General features: G+C 36.1%; 1 protein-coding gene across 1 annotated transcript in view; it reads right to left on the bottom strand.

The window, feature by feature from the left end:
* Positions 1–4,623: 4,623 nt before the first annotated feature.
* The window catches only part of Alg13 (ALG13 UDP-N-acetylglucosaminyltransferase subunit), a 56,656-nt gene continuing 41,083 nt past the window's right edge, over positions 4,624–20,196 (bottom strand). The window contains 5 exon segments of the mRNA XM_031368943.1: positions 4,624–5,524; positions 8,573–8,718; positions 8,839–9,005; positions 10,591–10,631; positions 15,762–15,953. Coding sequence (XP_031224803.1) covers positions 5,268–5,524; positions 8,573–8,718; positions 8,839–9,005; positions 10,591–10,631; positions 15,762–15,953 — 803 coding nt within the window. The 3' untranslated portion in view covers positions 4,624–5,267.

Here is a 20,196-nt window from a genome sequence, read left to right as displayed (position 1 = left end):
GCTGAATTCTCCAAGTCATCCAAAAGTAGGTGTTCAAAGTAGTGTTTCTTTAGAAGATTTAACCATTTTATTTACAATACAGTTTCATCATAGCACTGTCCTTAAACAATGAAGGCAGTTTCCTGTATTCAATAGGAGTGACAACTAGATCTCACATACTTGGGAAGGAGAAGCAGTCAGAATTTAAAGTGGTTTTTTATGACCTCTAGAACCAATGGCACTAAAATCTGAGTCAGTGTAGGTTCGCCAGGAGAGTTCTAAATCCAGGCCGTCGACCGCATTAGTTTACTTAATGTTGAAGAAAATAATTTCATAAAGTACTAATTTCAAATTTAACTATTTGAATTCACCCTTTAAACACAATATGGCTATGCTCTCTTATTTCAGTGGTACAACCATAACAGACCTTGTCCGAGATCATTTCAATTCAGATAAGACTAAACACAACTTTCCCCAGAGAAAATACATGGATATGTTTTTATTATTTCATGTGCACACTAAGGATAATATTCAAGGAGAGAAAAATATTCTAACTGCTTACAGAGTCTATTTCTTCAAGATTTTACAAAGGGGGTATAAGAAGTTTCTTTCTAGTCAGTGATTGCAATTTGGAGCTACAGCCTAACAGTTGATAGGAGAGAAAACCTAGAAAACAGATGCTATGCTTATCAAATTTTCTCAGCATAGTCCCTTACATCAACACACAGAGAATGATCGTCTAAATCAAGGCTAAAATTGTATCTCCTGAGTTCAATTTATGAAAATGGAAAGATATGTCAGTGTTTGTGTAAATGACATTTTGGCTCTATGGATTATTTTAAAAGCTAAAAACCTGAGTAACAACTTTTCTCTAAATATTTTCTGTAAGAAGTGTGGTTAGTGTCAACCTGAAATGTGTGAAAAACAATCTTGTATAACAATTTTGTGTGTTTTTAGCTTTAGTATGAAGAAGCAGCATTTACTTCCCCTCCCATAAAATGTATGGCTCTTTAGAAATAAGGTGTGTGTTCCTCCTTTTCCAATGTAACCATTTATACCTATCAATAAATGTTGATGAACAGCACTGGGTTTCAAACGATAATTTAACCTGCAAAAAGACTAACAGAAGACTACCATCATTCAAAATATTCTGAAAAGTCTGACTGAGAAGCAACATTATCTCAATTTCTATAGTTCCCATGTAAAAAGTTTTTAATAGTAAGTGCTGAAATAGTAAAAGCTAATGGTTCACTCACCTCAAATCAATTTCAACTACAAGCTTGGACTATGTACTTCAAAAAAGTAGCTTTACCCAGAGCTGTGAATATACTTGAGAAGTATAAAACTTTAAGAACTCAATTAACTATCCAATCGTTTTCCTCAATCTCCTAGATGTCTTAGCAAGATCTATATGAACCTTATGACAACCACTCTAAAACCTTATAAATTTTCAATATTTAAGACTTTTTTAAATGAAAAAAATTCATACTATATATTTTGATGTTGCCCCCTCACCCAACTGCACTCAGATACATCCCTGAACCTTACCTATCAACTTTATGCTCTTTCTGTCTTTAAGCCAAAGAAACAAAAGACAACAAAAATAAAAACATTAAAATCCCTGCACTCTTCCTAACTTCAGAAGCAAACACCATATGGTCAATTACCATGGCATTCATAGAAAAAAATTTTCTAGCACAAGGCAAAAGTAGGTAATGATATTAGTGGACCCAAGTTTTAAGGATTAATCACTCCAAAATGGTTTAAAAACTCATTAGTTACCTAAACTCATGAAAGTACATTTTCTACTCGGTCCTGGTAAGTCTTATAAGGAAAACTGTCTTTGATAGTTCAGCTAAAAGACATGTATGTATTCTAAATCAAGTTGCTTCTACTGAAATTCAATATTCTATATAAATGGGGAGTGGGTAGGAACTAGATAGTCTTTTACTACACATTGGTTCTTTTACATTCTTAGACTTTTATTGTAAGAGAATGCTTAGAATTATAAAATGCTTCAAAAATATGTCATGTAAAATGGACTTAATCTGTCCCACATTGGAAAAGCCTAGGTTCAGTTCAAGCTCTACCACCCTCCCCAGTGGGCCATTTTGTTATTCATGTAAATTTACATCTGAATTAGGTTTTCAAAGTCTGGTATTCACGTTAAAATATAATTTGTTTGTTTATTTCCTTTCCAAAGATAATTAAATGGTTATGCCTTGATTATAGACTCAAAGGAAATGAAAGATGTTTTAAATTCACAAGTCTTGAATTTCAACAGGAAAAGAGATTCAATATTTTCATCTGCTCTTAATCAAGGCAGAGAGCCACAATTAGTTTTGAGAATAAATATACACAGCCTAAAAGGCATTATTTTTCTTGCCATGGAAATTACTTAGATTTCTACCTTCAGTCTGACCAGATTTTATCAGGAAAGGAGTCCCAAACCATCCAAAAACCTTTATATCCCTTCGAAATAATTTGAAGGTGCTATTTGGTTAACAATACAGAAAAGACAGGATTAGGTTTTTGCAGTGTTAAATGACAACTAAAGAGATAATAAGCAAAAATGTTTGGCTTGAAAGCTCAGTCAGCAAAGTGCTTGCCATAGGACCTTGAGGACCTGACTTTGTCAAGCACCCATGTGAAAAGCCAGACATGGTTGTGTTTATTTCTATTTCCAGTCCTGGGAAGACAGAAACAGATGGCTCCTTAGGGCTTACTGGCCAGCCAGCCTAGTCTAACTTTTGAATCCCAGGTTCCAGAGACTGTCTCAAAAGAAAATAAGGTAATGGCAGCTGAGGACTAATTATTAGATTTTGTACTCAAGTTTCCACATGCATACACATATGGATAGAAACACCCATAACCCCCTAAATATGTAGCCTGCCTGGGCTTCTTTCTTTGCCTTTTGAGTTGATTTATCAAGTTCCTTGGCTTGCGTTATGGTAGCTATCTTCAATAAGTACTCTAGACTTTTGCAGCAATTCAGGTTACCCTAACCTGCTCCACCCGCAACAAGAAGAAAAAACTGACCGGAACACAAAAGCAATATGTGGTTTAAAGTTAACAAATACTGTAAACTTAATTTAATAACAAGACAAACTCATTACACAATGGTTTAAACATTTAAGGATAATTATATCAAATTATGCTGCATAAACTGGAAATGGAATGTAAGGCAAAGCAACGACTTAAAAGTTTGAAGTAATAAAAGCATCCAACAAAAAACCTATGCCAGAAGTATGCATCTCAAAAACAATTAAATTAAGCCCCAAAGCACTGGTCAACAGGAAACTTGTTTGGATACCCAAAAGGCAGAAGGGTGAAAGAGATGATGAATTATGCCTCACAGAAAGTCAGAGGCAAGCATGCTTTAGGAGACAGTACAAGTCCAAAAACAAAGTGCTAAGACATGACAAATGGTGACTTATAAAAACTACAGTAAGTAGCTTAAGTTTTCATGAGGAAGTTAAGAGAAATAACAGGAAAAAAAAAAGTCATGCTCCTAAGTGTGTCTATTGTTCCCTTAGCCCATATGTTTAAAATGTGTTTTTAAATACCTTCAATAAACCTTCACTGTGCTTTAAAAATAGCAGCAGTGTCAGGAAGGGAAGAAAGACGAAAGAATGTATGTGCCCTTGAGAGAAGGCACACTACTGAGGTGGGAGTGTACACGGGACCAGAGACAGGAGAGGACAGAAGACAAGAAGCAAATTACAAGGACCAACAAAAACAAATTGTGTTTGAAAATGCCATAAAGAAAGTCAAAACTTCAGAGTGAGTTCCAGGACAGCCAAGGCTACACAGAGAAACCCTGTCTCGAAAAACTAAAAAAAAAAAAAAAAAAAAAAAAAAAAAAAAAAGAAAGAAAGAAAGAAAGAAAGTCAAAACTTAATCAGGCTAACTGAAATAACTTTAATTTAAAAAAATAAAAAACACTAAAATACAACCTGAATAGGAATCTTCTCAGTTTCCTATTGACCAGTCCTTTGGGGCTTAATTTGTTCCAAATACTTTGTTCATCACACACAGGGTTACAACAAAACGTGTTTATAAATACCATTTAAAATGTCAGAATGGTTACTTTGTGCTACATAAAAGTAACCATTCTCTGACATTTTTGAATGTCCTAAATATTTCTAAACTCCGTGACTCACAGCAAGTGGACTCGTCTGCCATTGTTTCACCTAGGAATCCATAAAGATTGTTTTAGAATTTATTGATGCATTTTGTTTGACAACATGGGTCTGGGATTTAATTGTTTTTGAGATGCACACTTCTGGCATAGGTTTTTTGTTGGATGCTGAATAGGAACCTGAAGAACTCTCATGTACTAGAAACAAATATCCAGGAGCATAGGCTCTTGTTTGGTTGGATTTTTTTGTCTCTTTAAATTTCTTGAAAAATGGAAATCATACTAACTTTAAATAATGAAGACGTATCATATTAAGAAAATAGAACAAGCCTAGGTACGAACTGCTATGGGTGTAAAGTCAAATAGCATATCAAATGGCCTTACAACTACTCATCACCAATTCAAGGTATAAATTCTTCTTCATAAGCACACTATCAGGGGAAACATGTTGAAACAATCAAACATCTGGTACTCGCTTTATTGCAAAAAGAAAACTCCACTCATTTTGGCAATTTTAAATGCTAGTTTTTATTTACTGCAAATTGTGCAAAGGATACTATAATACTGTGCAGTAGGACAGTTATGTAAATCCAGTATTAAACAATACCATATGGCGGCAAATGTAAAGCAGAACACCATGTGCCTTGAAAACTGGTTAATATCAGGCTACAATTCAGGTCTGCCAACTCAAAGAAACCTGAAGAATTCTCATGCAATAGAAACAAATATCCAGGAGCATAGGCTCTTGTTTGGTTGGATTTTTTTTATCTCTTTAAATTTCTTGAAAAATGGAAATCATACTAACTTTAAATAATTAAGATGTATCATATAAGAAAATAGCTTGTATGTTTTCCTTTATCAGTTGGCACCATCAGTTAATACAGTTTTAACAATCTGGATAACAGGAAGCTCCTCCAATGAACTTGCACATTATAGGGACTAGTTGTACATTCATTTCAATTTTCTTATTCATAAGAAAAATATGTCTTTGTTTTAAAGAAATATTTTACTTCAAAAGTAAAATAATTTTAAAGGCATAGTAAACATTCTTCCCAACTAAACCACGTAATAACTAATGTAAAACATTTAGGAACCATTAACAGTAAAGATGGCAGCAAAAAAAAAAAGTATTTCATGTTGACAAATCTTAATTCTGAGGTGTATAATGAGGTGGGTTAGGTAGAAGCACATAGCCGGTTGGCCCAGGATTTATAGCACCATGGAACTGTGCAGAAGCACCATATGCTGCACCAACTGGATGCCACATGGCAATACTGGAATAATCTGATGCAACAGGAACATAGGACTGAAAACCCGACAGAGGAGATCCATAGGGATCTGTCATTACTGGATAGTAGACTGCTCCATGAGGGATAGGTACAGCACCAGCAATGGGAAAAGTACCTGAAATGAAGAAGAGATATAGTATATAAACGCTATTATAAAATTGCACTAAATGTGAATGAATATTCTTACAAGAAAAAGTAAATGTATCATTGATTATAAAAAAGACATCAGTTAATCCAGCACTTGAGAGGCAGAGGCAGAGGCAGAGGCAGAGGCAGGCGGATTTCTCAGTTCAAGGCCCAACCTGGTCTACAGAGTGAGTTCCACTCTGTAGGAACTACACTACACTGAGAAACCCTGTCTCGAAAAACAAACAAACAAACAAACAAACAAACAAATAAAATAAAAAAAACATCAGGGCATGCCAGCAAGGCTTCTCAATGGTTAAGGAGGCTTGCTGCCAAGTAACCCATGGACATTCCAGTAACCCATGGACATTCCAGTAACCCATGGAATGGAAGGAGAAAACTGACTACTGACTCTTCCTTGGGTTGTCCTTTGAGTGCTACATGTGAACCAAGGTGTACATATGCAGAATCAAACACTAACACACACACACACACACACACACACACACACACACACACACACACAGTAATTAAAACATTTTTTAAAGTTCACATTGACATTTAAGTGCTCTTACTACTTTTCCAGAGGACCTGGGTTCATTGCCCAACACCTACATGATAGCTCATAACTATTTGTAACTGCATTTGTAACTCCTTTCTCAACCCCTCAAGCAAAATGCCCATTCACATAAAAATAAATTTAAAAAAAAATCTAAGTAACTGCAAGTGGGAACATTTTAATTCTGGGTTTTTGTCTTTGTTGTTTTGATTCAAAGTCTCTCTGCATAGCCCTGGTGATCCTGAAACTAGCTCTAGAGACCAGGCTAGTCTCGAACTCAGGAATCTGCCTGTCTCTGTCTCCTGAGTTCTGGGATTAAAGAAGTATGCCATCACACCTAGCATGAACATTTTAGATATAAGTAAATAATTGTATCTACAAGGATAGCAAAAGAGGGTCTAATTTCCAAATTAAAAAAATTTTAAAGCATGTGTTTATACATACAAATAAATCAGGCATGGGTTAACATCTACTGGTAACTGGAAATCCAGTACTTTCATTGAGTTAAAATATCATACAAACCCCCGTATTTCTTTAGATCATTGAAAGAGTTTGAAATGACTGGGAAGCTGTTAAGCTCATGATTCCAAGCTCAAATTTGTAAAAACTCTAATTTTTATTTCAAATCTAGAATTTTCACTGTAAATAAAAAAAAAAAACTTGCTTTTTTCTCTGACATTTCAGGCCCACTTTCTCATGTGAAAAAATGTTGGTCAGGCCAACAGTATTTGTCTATCATTCTTTCAAGGTAAAAAAAAATGTTGTTAGCTATTTACTAATAACAAGTATATTTCCTTAAGTGAATAATCAAATTTACCTATTTATTGTGGTGACATACACAGCAGGGTTTTCCAAAGAAGTAAACAGGAGGATCTTGAGTTTGAGGCCACATTTTAAAGGTGGCGCATACCCTTAATCCCAGCACTCAAGGCAGAGAGATCTCTGTGAGTTCAAAGCCAGCCTGGTCTACAAAGTTACTTCCAGGACAGCTAGGATTATTATACAGTGAAGCACTGTCTCAAAAAAAATATATCCTGGGCTTCACATGTAAAAGAGACTAAAGAGAAGGCTCAGCGGTTAACAGCATTAGCTGCTCTGTGCTTCCAGGGAGCATGAATTCTATTCCCAGCAACCACATGTTGGCTTACAACGTTCTATAATGGAATCTAATGTCATCTTCTGGTGTGCAGGCATATATGCAGACATTAATATACATAAATACATAAACAAATAAACCCTTAAAAAACTTTATTTATAAAAGTATTTTATGACTAGCTCCTGTATTTATCATGACAAAAACTAAATAAAATTACAAGAATAAAGACTTGAGTTTGTTTTGGGGTTTTTTGTTTTGCTGCTTTTTGATACAGGGTTTCTCTGTGTGCCCTTGTCTGTCCTAGAACTTATTATGTGGACCAGTCTGACCTCAATCTCAAGACATCAGATTGCTTCTGCCTTCCAAGTACTGGGATTACTAGGATATACAACTACCACTATGTGGTCCAAGTTAGGTCTTTCTTTGTTTTAAGGAACCTCTTTGAAGAAAAACAAAAAAATTCACAATCCTGTACAGAGTGTGGCACTAAAAAGCATACTGGTGTATTAGCACAGACTAGGGCCAGTGCCAAGATATGGGTACCAGCAGTACCTTGAATGCAAATGCCAAAAGGTCAGTGTGGTAGTCTGAATAAGAATGGCCTCCATGGGGTTATAAATTTGAATAGTTGGTTCACCGTTGGTAGAACTATTCAGGAAGGATTAGGAGGTGCAACCTAGTTGGAGGAGGGATGTCAGTGGGGTGGGATGGGGTAGGGTGGGTTTTAGATTTCCAAAACCCAGGCCATTTCCAGTTAGAGCTTGTTCATGCTCCCTACCCTCTCTAAAGGCCAGGCCATTTCCAGTCAGAGTTCCCTAGTGCTAGTCCTTTCCCTCAGTCCCTCCCTCCTCCTTCCCTCAAGCACACTCAGCCCACCTCGTGCTTCTGTAGCAGATGTAGATGTAAGCTCTTAGCTACTGCTCTAGTGTCATGCAAGCCTGCCTGCTGCCATGCTCCCTACTACCATGATGTTCAAGGACTAATGCTCTGGAACTGTGAGCAAGCTCCCAACTCTTCTCTAACTTGCCTTGGTCGTGGTGTCTCTTCACAGCAATAGGAAAGTGACTAAGAAAGCCCTAGAATGAGATGGAGCTGTATCTTTGTGATAGAACACTTGCCTAGAATGTATGAGGCCCTGTTTTCAATTCCCAGTAGTGCAAAGACAAAGAGCAAATAAAATCTTTGTAGTGTTTGTAATACTACTGGCCTCCAGCAAGGCTCTTTTTAAAGAGCCTCAAGGATCACCAAATATCTACATATTACATTTTCAGAACTGATAGTCTAAATGCATTTGAACTTAATAAAGTATCTGAAGACTATAATTATATGACACACAAAAAATCCAGGGGACATTTTTGCTGGCAATCTCTGTACATACTCACCATTTGTTGATACATCTGCCTGTGTGCCATCCCCTCTCGCCACATCACTGTACACATGCGGAACACTTTGGTCTATGAGGGATTGCTCAGTACAATCTGGATAACTCTCTTCATGAAGCTGTTGTTGTTGCTGCTGCTGCTGCTGCTGCTGCTGCTCTTGTTGCTGCTGCGGCTGCTCTTGTTGCTGCTGCGGCTGCTCTTGTTGCTGCTGCTGAGGCTGCTCTTGTTGCTGCTGCAGCGGCTGCTCTTGCTGCTGCGGCTGCTGCGGCTGCTGCTGTTGCTGCTGAGGCTGCTGCTGTTGCTGCTGCGGCTGCTGCTGTGGCTGCGGCTGTGGCTGCTGCTGTTGCTGCGGCTGCTGCTGTTGCTGCGGCTGTGGCTGCTGCTGCACATGTGGCATATAGACCATGGAATGCCAGTAGTAGTGATGATAGCACTGGAGCAAGAAAAAGTAACAAGTAAAAACTTGCAAAACCTTATTGTTATCTATTCTTAAAGTAGGGAAATTCCTAGCTTAAAGAAATCACAAGTCAATTCTCGGTGTTGTAACATCTGATATGTAGAAAGTTGTTTATAACTAGAACTTTAAGATCTCTTGCACCACTTATAGTTCATGTTTATATCTAGGGATGCATTTAGAAAATAATATTAAGGAAATCAAACACATAAAAAGACTTGTGTTCAAACATGTCAAGTGTAGCATTAATTTTTACTAACACGTCACTAGTAGCATTATTTTTAAAGTAAAAACTACTAAAAACTTATGTGTTAAAGCTGTGAACATTGTTATGTATCCACGGCAGAATACTACACAAGCAAAAATACCATGCTTTTCATCAAATATTTAAAGTCACAACCTCTATAACAGTATCCAATGTCCTTTACTGGCATGCAGATGTACATGCAGACAGAGCACTCATATACATAAAATAAATAAATAAATAAATAAATAAATAAATAAATAAATAAATCTTTAAAAAATAAAGACAGAAAAACGACCCATGTTGAGTTAAATGGTTATAAATTTCATAATATGATACATATTTTATACTATATAAGTATAGTGTAATGAACACTATTAGTTTTTATATAACAAAGTAAAAAAAGATTAAACCATGTATTATTTATCTCCTAGTATTCCTGTGACATAAAGTGTTAGTGTTCTTGTGGATTTTATAGTCTTGTGGATTATATATCAAAGTTTCCAAAATGAAAGTAATATCTGAAGGGACAAGTCAAAAACTCTTAGAACACATTTAAAAAAATATCAAAGAATAAATATCTACCTTACTATTCTTAATTGAAATGTGTCTCATATGGAGAAGGACGTTTTCTGCTCATGTCTAAGGTTCAGGTAAATTATTGCAAGTTACTACCAACTATGTAAACCATTTCCAAGCGACCAATAGTTTAATATCATTTGCTAAATATTCACCTGCATCATTCTTTGTGAGGAAATATGCTATCTGGTTATAGGTTATATTAGTTACAAGTAGAGCATATTTAAGAAGGAAAATGATCCTAGGTCCACAAAGCAAAACACCTATCAATGGTATCAAGATGTATGCTAGTAACTACATCTCTCAAACTCAGGGAAAAATTTGGCAAGAATCCAAAGCTGATGCTTTAAAAAGTTAAGTATCTTTCAACTAAGTCTGTTTAATTTCATATAAAATACAGAAATTTCTATAAATTACTAAGTAAACATAAATCTATTCATTCTGAGTAAGTAACAGTAAAAGGGCTGGTATATAATGTTAAGTATGAAGCCTAACCTAATATATATGAAGTTGTGCTGTTTTGAACCCAACCCCCATTCTCTCTAACACTATTTTATAGTAACACAGTGAATCATGCTAACGTAGAAAACTGGCCAACATAATCTTCAGAGGTCTCGAGTGTAACAAGACCTTTTAGTCATTCATAGTATTCTTGGCTTTTAAAGTTCAGGAGACTTGATTTCTCAAAACACATTATCATTTGAATAGGATTTATAAAAATAATTTTATTATTATCCCTACCTGCAATCCCAGATTGAAATAGTACTGCAAAACTTTTGTATCTAAAACAAAACAAATACATTTTATGAGATTGACATAAGCAATCTGAATTATCACTTAAAAGCTATATAGCCATTTCACACACTACTCAAGTGTTTTAAAGGCCTATTTTTACTTGGCATAGCTATGATTATTTTGAGACACAAGGTTTAATCATTCAGTACAAATTTCATTTTGTAACATTAGACAGATGTTACTAGAATGCCATTTTGTTACTACTAAGATAAAAAGACATTTTCTTGCTTATTTCAGCATGGAAATTTCACTACAACCATACCTCAGTTACTAGCACTATTCCACAGTACAAAGTGCTGCTTTACTAATGCTGAGGAAAGGCTGCCCACTGAGAAAGCAGGCATAACATATATCAACTCAGCTTGTTGTGATTTATCTTAACACACTCCCACCAGAACTTGAAAGAGGGGGATAGCAAGCAAGGCAGGTGAAAATGAGTTAAAGCCTAAGACGATAAAACTTCTCCAAGTATAGAACTCAACTCAAATTAACCAAAGCTCTATGTACAGAAGAGGAACTGTTCTCAGCATTTTTGTTTTGGTTGTATTATTTAATGAATTTAATCATTTGGAATGAATCCCATGGCCTTAAACCCTAACTGAGAACTTTACCACGGAACAAGCCCCTCAGCCCTGTTCTCAGTATCTTAATCCCAGCCCTAAGTGTATTTAACTGACTGTGACTGACCTGGGTCCATGCACATTTTTATTATTACTATATCCCAAGTACAACTAACAGATGAATTTCTGGAAAAGGTCTCTTTTAAGTCACAGCCTCCCTATGGAAATACATTTTTTGCCATTTTGTAAGAATCATTTTGTATTTCATATATAGAGATATTAAAGCCAGATAAGCAAGCTAAAGAATATGAGAAAAGCAGGAAATAAAATTTTTGGTACACACAAACATCAACACAAAAACCTTCATACCAATGTTTATGACAGTATAATTGACAGTCAAAAGGTAGAAACAATCAAAATCTCCATCAATTGATAGATAATAAATGTGGCATTAACATGCAATAATTATTCACCTGTAAACAGAGTTAAATATTGGTACCTATTACAAGAAGGATGAACCTTAAAGACATGCTATTACTCACAAAGGCCAAGATCTAGACCCAGCCTAATACCTATTGATAGATGAATAGATAAAGAAAAAGTCCCATATATACACAATAGTTTTATTCAGCCATAAAAAATAAAATCATGACATCTATTGGAAAATAGACGGCACTACAGATCATATGTGAAATAAACCAGACTCAGAAAAATATTTCCTTTCATATGGAGAATCTACTTTTAAAGGTATTTTTCAGAAGTTTTTTGTTGTTGTTGTTTTTGGTTTTTCAAGACAGGGTTTCTCTATGTAGTCCTGGATTTCCTAGAACTCTCTCATGTAGACCAGGCCGGCCTCACTCAACTCAGAGATCCATCTGCCTTTGCCTCCTGAGTGCTGGGATTAAAGGCATGCATCATTATGTCTGGCTTGGAACTCTTTAAAGGGTTATTGTCAGTCATTCATTCATGCTAGGGTTAACACCCTAATGGCAACTGTATTTGATGTACTAAAAGGACAAAACTGGAAAATGAAACATCAATGGGGTTTGGAATGACAAATTAACATATTTTGTCTCGAGTGAATCTAGATCTAACTACATAACTACATGTAAATATATATAAAACACATAAAAGCTGAAGGGAACTGTCTAGAAAAAAGGAACCAATAGGGCCATCGAGTATGAGGAATGCTAATGGGAATATACAATGATTCACAGTACAAAATGTCATAATGAAGTCCATTCTATTACATGGTGTGGTGTTAAAGCAGCTGGAACTCTAGCCCGACGAGATGCCAACATAGAGACAAAAGGTAAGCCCATCACTAGCTTAGGCGCTATTAGCACTGAGAACTTCTACAAGTGGGGCAGTTGTCTTTAATGGTGTGACCTCTGGTGGGCTGAACACACACCAGAACAGACTCCAATCTCAAGAATAGCTAGCTGAGTAACACAAACTGGATTCTATGGGAAAAGGAAAAAAGCCTCAATGGTGTAGAAAAGGATGGAAAGAACTTGAGGGTGAATATGTTCAAAAACATCTTATGAAATTCTCAAATAACTTATAAGACATTCTTTTTTTAAAAAAAGAACGGGAATATTCAACTAAGTAGTAATATTAAAAAAAAACCCAAGCAACACTATAAAGAACATTGATGAACACTTATGCCCAGTTTAAGAAGCATTCTACAAGTTATACACTGTATTGACATTTATACAAAAATTCGCCAGGCAGTGGTGGCGCACACCTTTAATCCCAGGGCTTGGGAGGCAGAGGCAGGCAGATTTCTGAGTTCGAGGCCAGCCAGGTCTACAGAGTGAGTTGTAGGACAGCCAGGGCTTTACAGAGAAACCCAGTCTCGAAATAACCAAAAAAAAAAAAAAAGAAAAAAGAAAAAAGAAAAAGGGCTGGAGACATGGCTCAGCGGGTAAGAGCACTGACTGCTCTTTCGAAGGTCCTGAGTTTGGATCCCAGCAACCACATGGGGGCTCACAACCACCTGTAATGAGATTGGACACCCTCTTCTGGTGCATCTGAAGACAGCTACAGTGTATTACGCCGGAGTGAGCGGGGCCGGAGCTCAATTCCCAGCAGCCACAAGATGGCTCACAGCCATCTGTACAGATACACTGTACTCACACATAAAATAAATAAATCTTAAAAAAAAAGAAAAAAAGTCTGAAGAAGGTAAAACAAATGCATGGTAGAAAACAAAAGAGCAGACCAATGATGATATCTAGGGGAAATATGGATGGGCAAAGGGGAAGACAAGGAAGTAACACAAACTAAAATATCTGTCATGCAGGTGTGAAGAAATAAGGCCAAGCCCCAGAACTCATGCAAAAAGTAATGGGCATAGCAGTGCACACTTCTCACCTTAGTACTAGGAAAGCTGGGTAGGAATTGGGTTAGCTACCCAGACAGCCTACTTGTTAAGTTCTTGGGCAATTAGATCCTATCTTAAGAAAAAAAAAGTGTCTGAGGAACCCCATTGAGGTTGTTCTCTGGCCAGCACAAATACAAATATGCATGTGCAGAAAAAAATTTTTTTAAAACAACTGTAAAGCAATGATACTATTTTATAACTTAATTGGTAAAGGGTAACATTTAATTTTATGTGATGATATTAACGAATTATGTAATCTTTCAATGCATGAGTACATTGTACAATAAATCACTGTACAGTAATGAAATGTTTAAAACATATTCACCATTCATCATTTCCATTTGGTGAGAACATTTAAAATCTTTTCTTAGTTATTTTGAAATATATAACATATAAATTCTACTGTACAAGTATAACATCAAAACATAGTCCTCGGGCTGGCGAGATTGCTTAGCGGGTAAGAGCACTGACTGCTCTTCCGAAGGTCCTGAGTTCAGATCCCAGCAACCATATGGTGGCTCACAACCACCGGTAATGAGATCTGACGCCCTCTTCTGGTGTGTCTGAAGACCGCTACAGTGAATTATGCTGGAGAGAACGGGGCTGGAGCGAGCAGAGCAGGCAAAAAGAAAAAGAAAAAAGAAAAAAAGAGAAAACATAGTCCTCATATATAATAATAATATATAATTCTGTACCTAATGACCAATCTTCCCTCACCCTTCTATACTCTTCTCAACCGCTAGGAATTACAATCCTATTCTGTATTTCTATGAGATAAGAAGCATGTTTTCACACGTCACAAGTAAGTTGAAACATGGAGTATATGTCTTTCTGAGCCTGGATTATTTTACCAAATATTATATATGTCCTCTAGATTCATACACAAAGGACAGGAGTTTGTTTTTTACGGAGGTGAATAGTATTCCACTGTGTATATATACTCATTTATTATCCATTATGGTTGAGGAGGTGTACTAATATATACAATTTACTTTAAAGCCATCAAAAACAAGGTGGGTTAGTTTCTAATCAGAAGAACAAAAGAAACAATGAGCAAATATGTGATAAAACACAGTTGAATATTGAACAATATAATCTTCCTGGCAACTATCAATTTTTTAAAAATAAACAATGTTTATCTGAGTATCTTCACAATAAATATAGAAAAATAGAAAATCTGCATTATTTGATGGATGAACACTACTCAGGCATAAAAGGTTGACAGAATAAAGGAATCAGGATTTAGATATTAGGTTAAATTAGATAGAAACAACAATAATACTTACAAAATATGAAACCAAGAAGAGGAATAAATGTTTGTGTTGACTGGTGAAAGACAAGAGGGAAAAGATGAGGAATTTCATTAGAGACCTTTAAGTTTGAAAGTTAAAACGCTAAGTGAAATGTCTAGTAAGTCACCAAAATTCCCAAGCAATTCTAAGGAGATTTAGAATAGACTATAAAGACATACTACATGGAAAAAGATTAAAACAGACTTGGAGAAAATCTAGGTGACTAGTTCAGGAGCTGGAAAGAACTCGGGAAAAAGGCAACAGCTCGAAAAAAAAATTGGGAAGCAAGAAAGTATAAGCAAGGTGCTAATGACTTACAATCACAATTCTCTTTGAATAATACAGCCAAACTCGGGGGCAACAAAGAACTTCCAATGGAAAAAAATCACTGCTGACTGGTTAAGAAAGCAAGAATATAAGGCTGATAACCAAAGCAGATTAGATGAATAGAAGCTTTCTCCATATCACCAAAATTCAGTAGGTATACCGAGTACCAAACAGGTTAACAACTTCATATACTTCAGGAAAGAATTTAAGACACAGTAGAAAACTTTAATATTAATGAAAACATTTAATATTAACTCCCGATTTAAAATAAAATACTTGAGAAAAAACCAAAGCTACTTATTTGTAAATTCCTTTCAAGAAAGACATGTAGCTACAAAAGAGGAGCAGAGAAAGAGTCATGATTCAGTCCACCTATCTTCTAGTCATCTATGGAGAAGATACTTGCAGTTGCTCCTTTTGTTAATCACCTCAAATTATATTCTCAAATCACTCATTTGGTTCTGTACCCATCAACCATCTGCAAAAAAATGTTCTACACTCAGAAGCCATCTCAAACCTAAATAACCTGGACCAAATCTCAAAATACACTACCTTGGGGAAGATCACTTCCATTCGGATCATAGGAATAAGATGGTGGTGGTGGTGGAAGAGGAAACCCCGAAGCATCTCCTGCTTCAAGGGGAGTGGCAGTAGGAGCAGCAAGTGGTACTAGTGCTGTCACTGGGGTTGCTACTGGTGCTGCTGTTGCTCCTGCTGCTGCTGAGGCTGAAGGCTGAACATAGGCTGCAGCAGTAGAAATAGGAGAATTATTTATTAGAGATAGGATGGCAATAATTAACAAAGAAATGAAACATGAAATAGCAGTGCATAGCTGTTGTCCTTTTGTTACCCCCAGTATAATCACAGAACATTGAATTCTCATGGGTTGACTTAAAAACAAACACTTGGCACTTGGGAGGCAGAAGCAGGCGGATCTCTGAGTTCGAGGCCAGCCTGGTCTACAGAGTGAGTTCCAGGACAGCCAGTGCTACACAGAGAAACCCTGTCTCGAAAACCCAAATAAAATAAAATAAAATAAAATAAAAATAAAAAAGAAAACACTTGGAGGTTACCATATGCAATTTTTTTAAAAAGGACTTATTTATTTATGTATTCACTTTTGCTTTCTTCAGACACATCAGAAGAGCGCATCAGACCCCATTACAGATGGTTGTGAGCCACCATGTAGTTGCTGGGAATTGAACTCAGGACCTCTGGAAGACCAGTCAGTGCTCTCAACCACTGAGCCATCTATCTCTCCAGCCCTACCCAATGCAATTTAAAGATGTTTCCAGCAACTTATTATTCTTGGTCAAAACATAAGACACAGAAGTCAAGAAGCAAAATTGAACACAGTAGAAATTTTAGCAACCTTACACATTCTCCTGGCAGCCTTGGAAGAATGTAAGGAACTTTAAATCATGAAATTCCAGATCTAAGGAGACACAGAATCTAAAAAATGGGCTAAATACAATATTTTAGTCCTGTAATGTCTATATTCACTACTATACCTTAAAATTATTCACCTAAGAGGTTCACTTTTAATATAAAATTAAAATGTATTTGTTTGCATATTAAACCCCTATAATAAAGTATTTCCAACCTTGTAAAAATAGCTATATTCATATAATATACTACTTAAACTGTGATATTTAGACAAATGTTAAATGACACAACCCTTGAAATTAAACTAGATAATTTTAGTCAATTTACAAAATGGAAGTACGAAACTTTAAAATTGTGCTATCTACATGATCTTTAACACTAAAAGGCACAAATGGTTTCATCTCATCATTCAATAGGCATTAAATTCAGAACCCTAACACATGGAGATGAGCTTAAAAACAAACCACAAGCTGAGTTTGTTGCTCTGGAAATTTAGCAAGAATGAATGTGTTTTGCCTTCATTCACTGGCAATGCTAATAACACATTCATATATACCTTATGTACAATTACATGCTAATTATAATAGGAGATATATTTACAGATTACACCAAAGGAAAAACAAATTCATAAACAGGTTTTCTTTTGGGGGGATGAGAGGGATAAAGAAACAATCCTGTTTTGATTGTAGCGTTGCTTACATAACAGTGCACTTGCAAAAACTTCACAGAACTGGACAGAGACTGAAACTTATTAAAGCTAAACTACATAGCAAATCTTAAAAACTAATATAACTCCTTTGGAGTTGTGCTATATATTTAGAAATGTTTACTTTTATAGTTTTAGGAAAATATTTTGATTATCAGTGTATCTACTAATGCTTGGATGTTTCTGTAAACATGGCTTCTCCAACAAAGTTATTTTCCTTATCTCTTTTAAGCTAATACTCAAAACAAATCATACTAGGTTTTTGGATCGAGCAGAACACGATTGTAATATCAGCTACCTAAAAAGGCATGGCACAAGGATCTCAAATTCAAGTCCTACCTGGGCTACAGAGTAAGCTCAGGGCCAGCCTAGGCAATATAGTGAGACTCCACTGAAGCATTAAATGTGAAAAGGACAGCTAGGGATGGTTTAGTACTAAGTACTAAGTGCTCGACTAACTAGGTTTAATGGACAGTACCAAGAAAATGAAGTAAGGGGGCTGGTGAAATGGCTCAGCAGGTAAGAGCACTGACTACTCTTCCAAAGGTTGTGAGTTCAAATCCCAGCAACCACATGGTGGCTCACACCCACCCATAATGAAATCTGATACCCTCTTCTGTGTACTCATTTATAATAATAAATAAATCTTTTTAAAAAAAGAAAATGAAATAAGATCAATTGCCCAAAACCAGAAATCTTTGCCTACATGTGTATCTGTGCACCACATGCATACCTAGTGCCCTAAAAGGCCAGAAAAGCACCAGATCTCCTTGTAGTTACAGATGGTTGTGAGCCATCATGTGAGTGCTGGGAATCAAACCCAGGTCCTCTGGAAGAGCAGTTGGGTGCCCTTAACCATTGCACCACCTCTCTAGTTGCCTATTAAAAAAACTTTGATGGTACAAATATTCTCTATGCTGTTGAGTTCAGTAGCTACTAATCACACATGGCTTTTTGAACACCTGGCATGCTGCTACTGACTGAAGAACAGTTTATGTAACTGTCACATGGAGATTATCATTACATGTTTCCCTATATACTTCTAGATAATTCTTCAAGAAAGGTTCATAAGAAAAATATTGAGGCTAACATGCTATCCATTATGTTTGAAAATCTCTCTAACAGATTAGAAAATTTGGCTCATAGGTTCTTTGAGTATTTTTTGACATTTACTTGCTTTGTAGGGAGAGTAGGGTAGCATGCCATAGCATGTGTTGAGATCAGGAAACAATTTTCATGATTCTCTTCCACCGTGTGCTTTCCTGAGCTTGAACTCAGGTCATCAGCCTTAGAAAGAAGTGTTTTAAGAGCTGAACCATCGTGCCAGCTTTGTTTGTATATTGTAAGTTTCATTTCATATTCTTCCTAAAGTATTGCTGTCAAAGTTATCAGTTTGATAATATACCTTTATATTTCGTATAAATTCTCAAAAGAAATTATTTTTTCTATGAAATCCAGAATATCTGAATGTTGGATATTCTGGGTTGATATTCTCATCTCTGCAGGGTGCTATTACGCATGTCTCAAAGTTCTCATGTTTTTTAGTTTCAGTAAAGTTTTCTAAATTATACATTTAGTATTTGCTTCTTTCCCCTCAGTATTCTCCTTCAGGGATTTGTATCAAGATTTGATCTCTCTTACCTGTCTAGACCCTGCCACTTTTCAATCATTCTCTTTGTAAGTAGATTCCTTTTTGTACCCTCATTTGTCTTGAGGCATTTGTGTACTGTATATATCTATCTAGATACTTTACACTTTTCATTATTGAAATGATCTTCTAGTTCTCTGCACTCTCATTTCACATGACTTTCTGATTCTACCTTGCCATTAAAATCTTGTGGTACTTTTTTAATGTCTATGCCTCATTTTGAAATTGTTTGGTACATTTTTTACATTTGTTTTATTTAGTAGGTACATTTTTGACATGCATTTACTATCAGGAGAGGTAGTCTGACATTTTCTTTGAGATATCAGTATAGAATATGCAACCTCAATGTTTTACTTATGTTTACATTTATGTGAACTTTCTCTTCATAAAGAGACAATGAGGTAAGGCATGAGGTGGCTTTCACATTTCTCTATAGTTTCCTTCTCATTGTTTTTGTACAGGATTCAAAAATGTGATTTTTATAGAATTCACTGTTTCTATTCTCAGCTCCTTCTTTCTGAACTCCATCTTTTCCCCATCTTGATCAATTTTATCCCTGTACTCCCAGCCATTCACTTTACTGAGAAATACTATCCTGAAAGAAAACTCTACAGGGTCCATTCTGTGGGTTCTTAGAATCTAAACTGTTCTAATTCTTTCTACCAAATGCCACATGAATTCCACTTAGTAAGAGATCAAACCTTTTCCCATGATTTCAAATTGACCATTCTACCTTCTGAGTAAATTCTTTATTGTGGAGGGAAAAGGGGAAGTCGTTTTTTCCAGACAGGGTTTGTCTACTTAGCCCTGGCTGACCTGTATACCAACTAGGTTGACCTTGAACTCAAGAGATCCATCTACCCACTGCCCAGTGCTGCTGCTAAATGTGTGACGCCATCAATGTCTTTTTTGTTGTTGTTGTTTGGGAACATTTTTGTTTTGTTTTGTTTTTTGAGACAGAGTTCCTTGGTGTAGCTCTGGCTGTCTGGAACTCTATGTAGGCTAAGCTGGCCTTGAACTCAAGAGATCCACCTGCCTGTGGAAATAAAGCACTGCTGGAAATAAAGGTGTGCACACTATGCCTGGCCCATAGTGTTTTTTTTTTAAATACTTATTTATTTCATGTGAGTACACTGTAGCAGTCTTGACACTCCAGAAGAGGGCATCAGATCTTATTACGAATGGTTGTGAGCCACCATGTGGTTGCTGAGATTTGAACTCAGGACCTTTGGAAGAGCAGTCAGTGC

Source organism: Mastomys coucha, chromosome X (assembly GCF_008632895.1).
Source record: "Mastomys coucha isolate ucsf_1 chromosome X, UCSF_Mcou_1, whole genome shotgun sequence".
Classification (NCBI taxonomy): Eukaryota; Metazoa; Chordata; class Mammalia; order Rodentia; family Muridae; genus Mastomys; species Mastomys coucha.
Note: the sequence above shows the minus strand (reverse complement) of the source record. Positions and strands in the feature narration are given on the sequence as shown.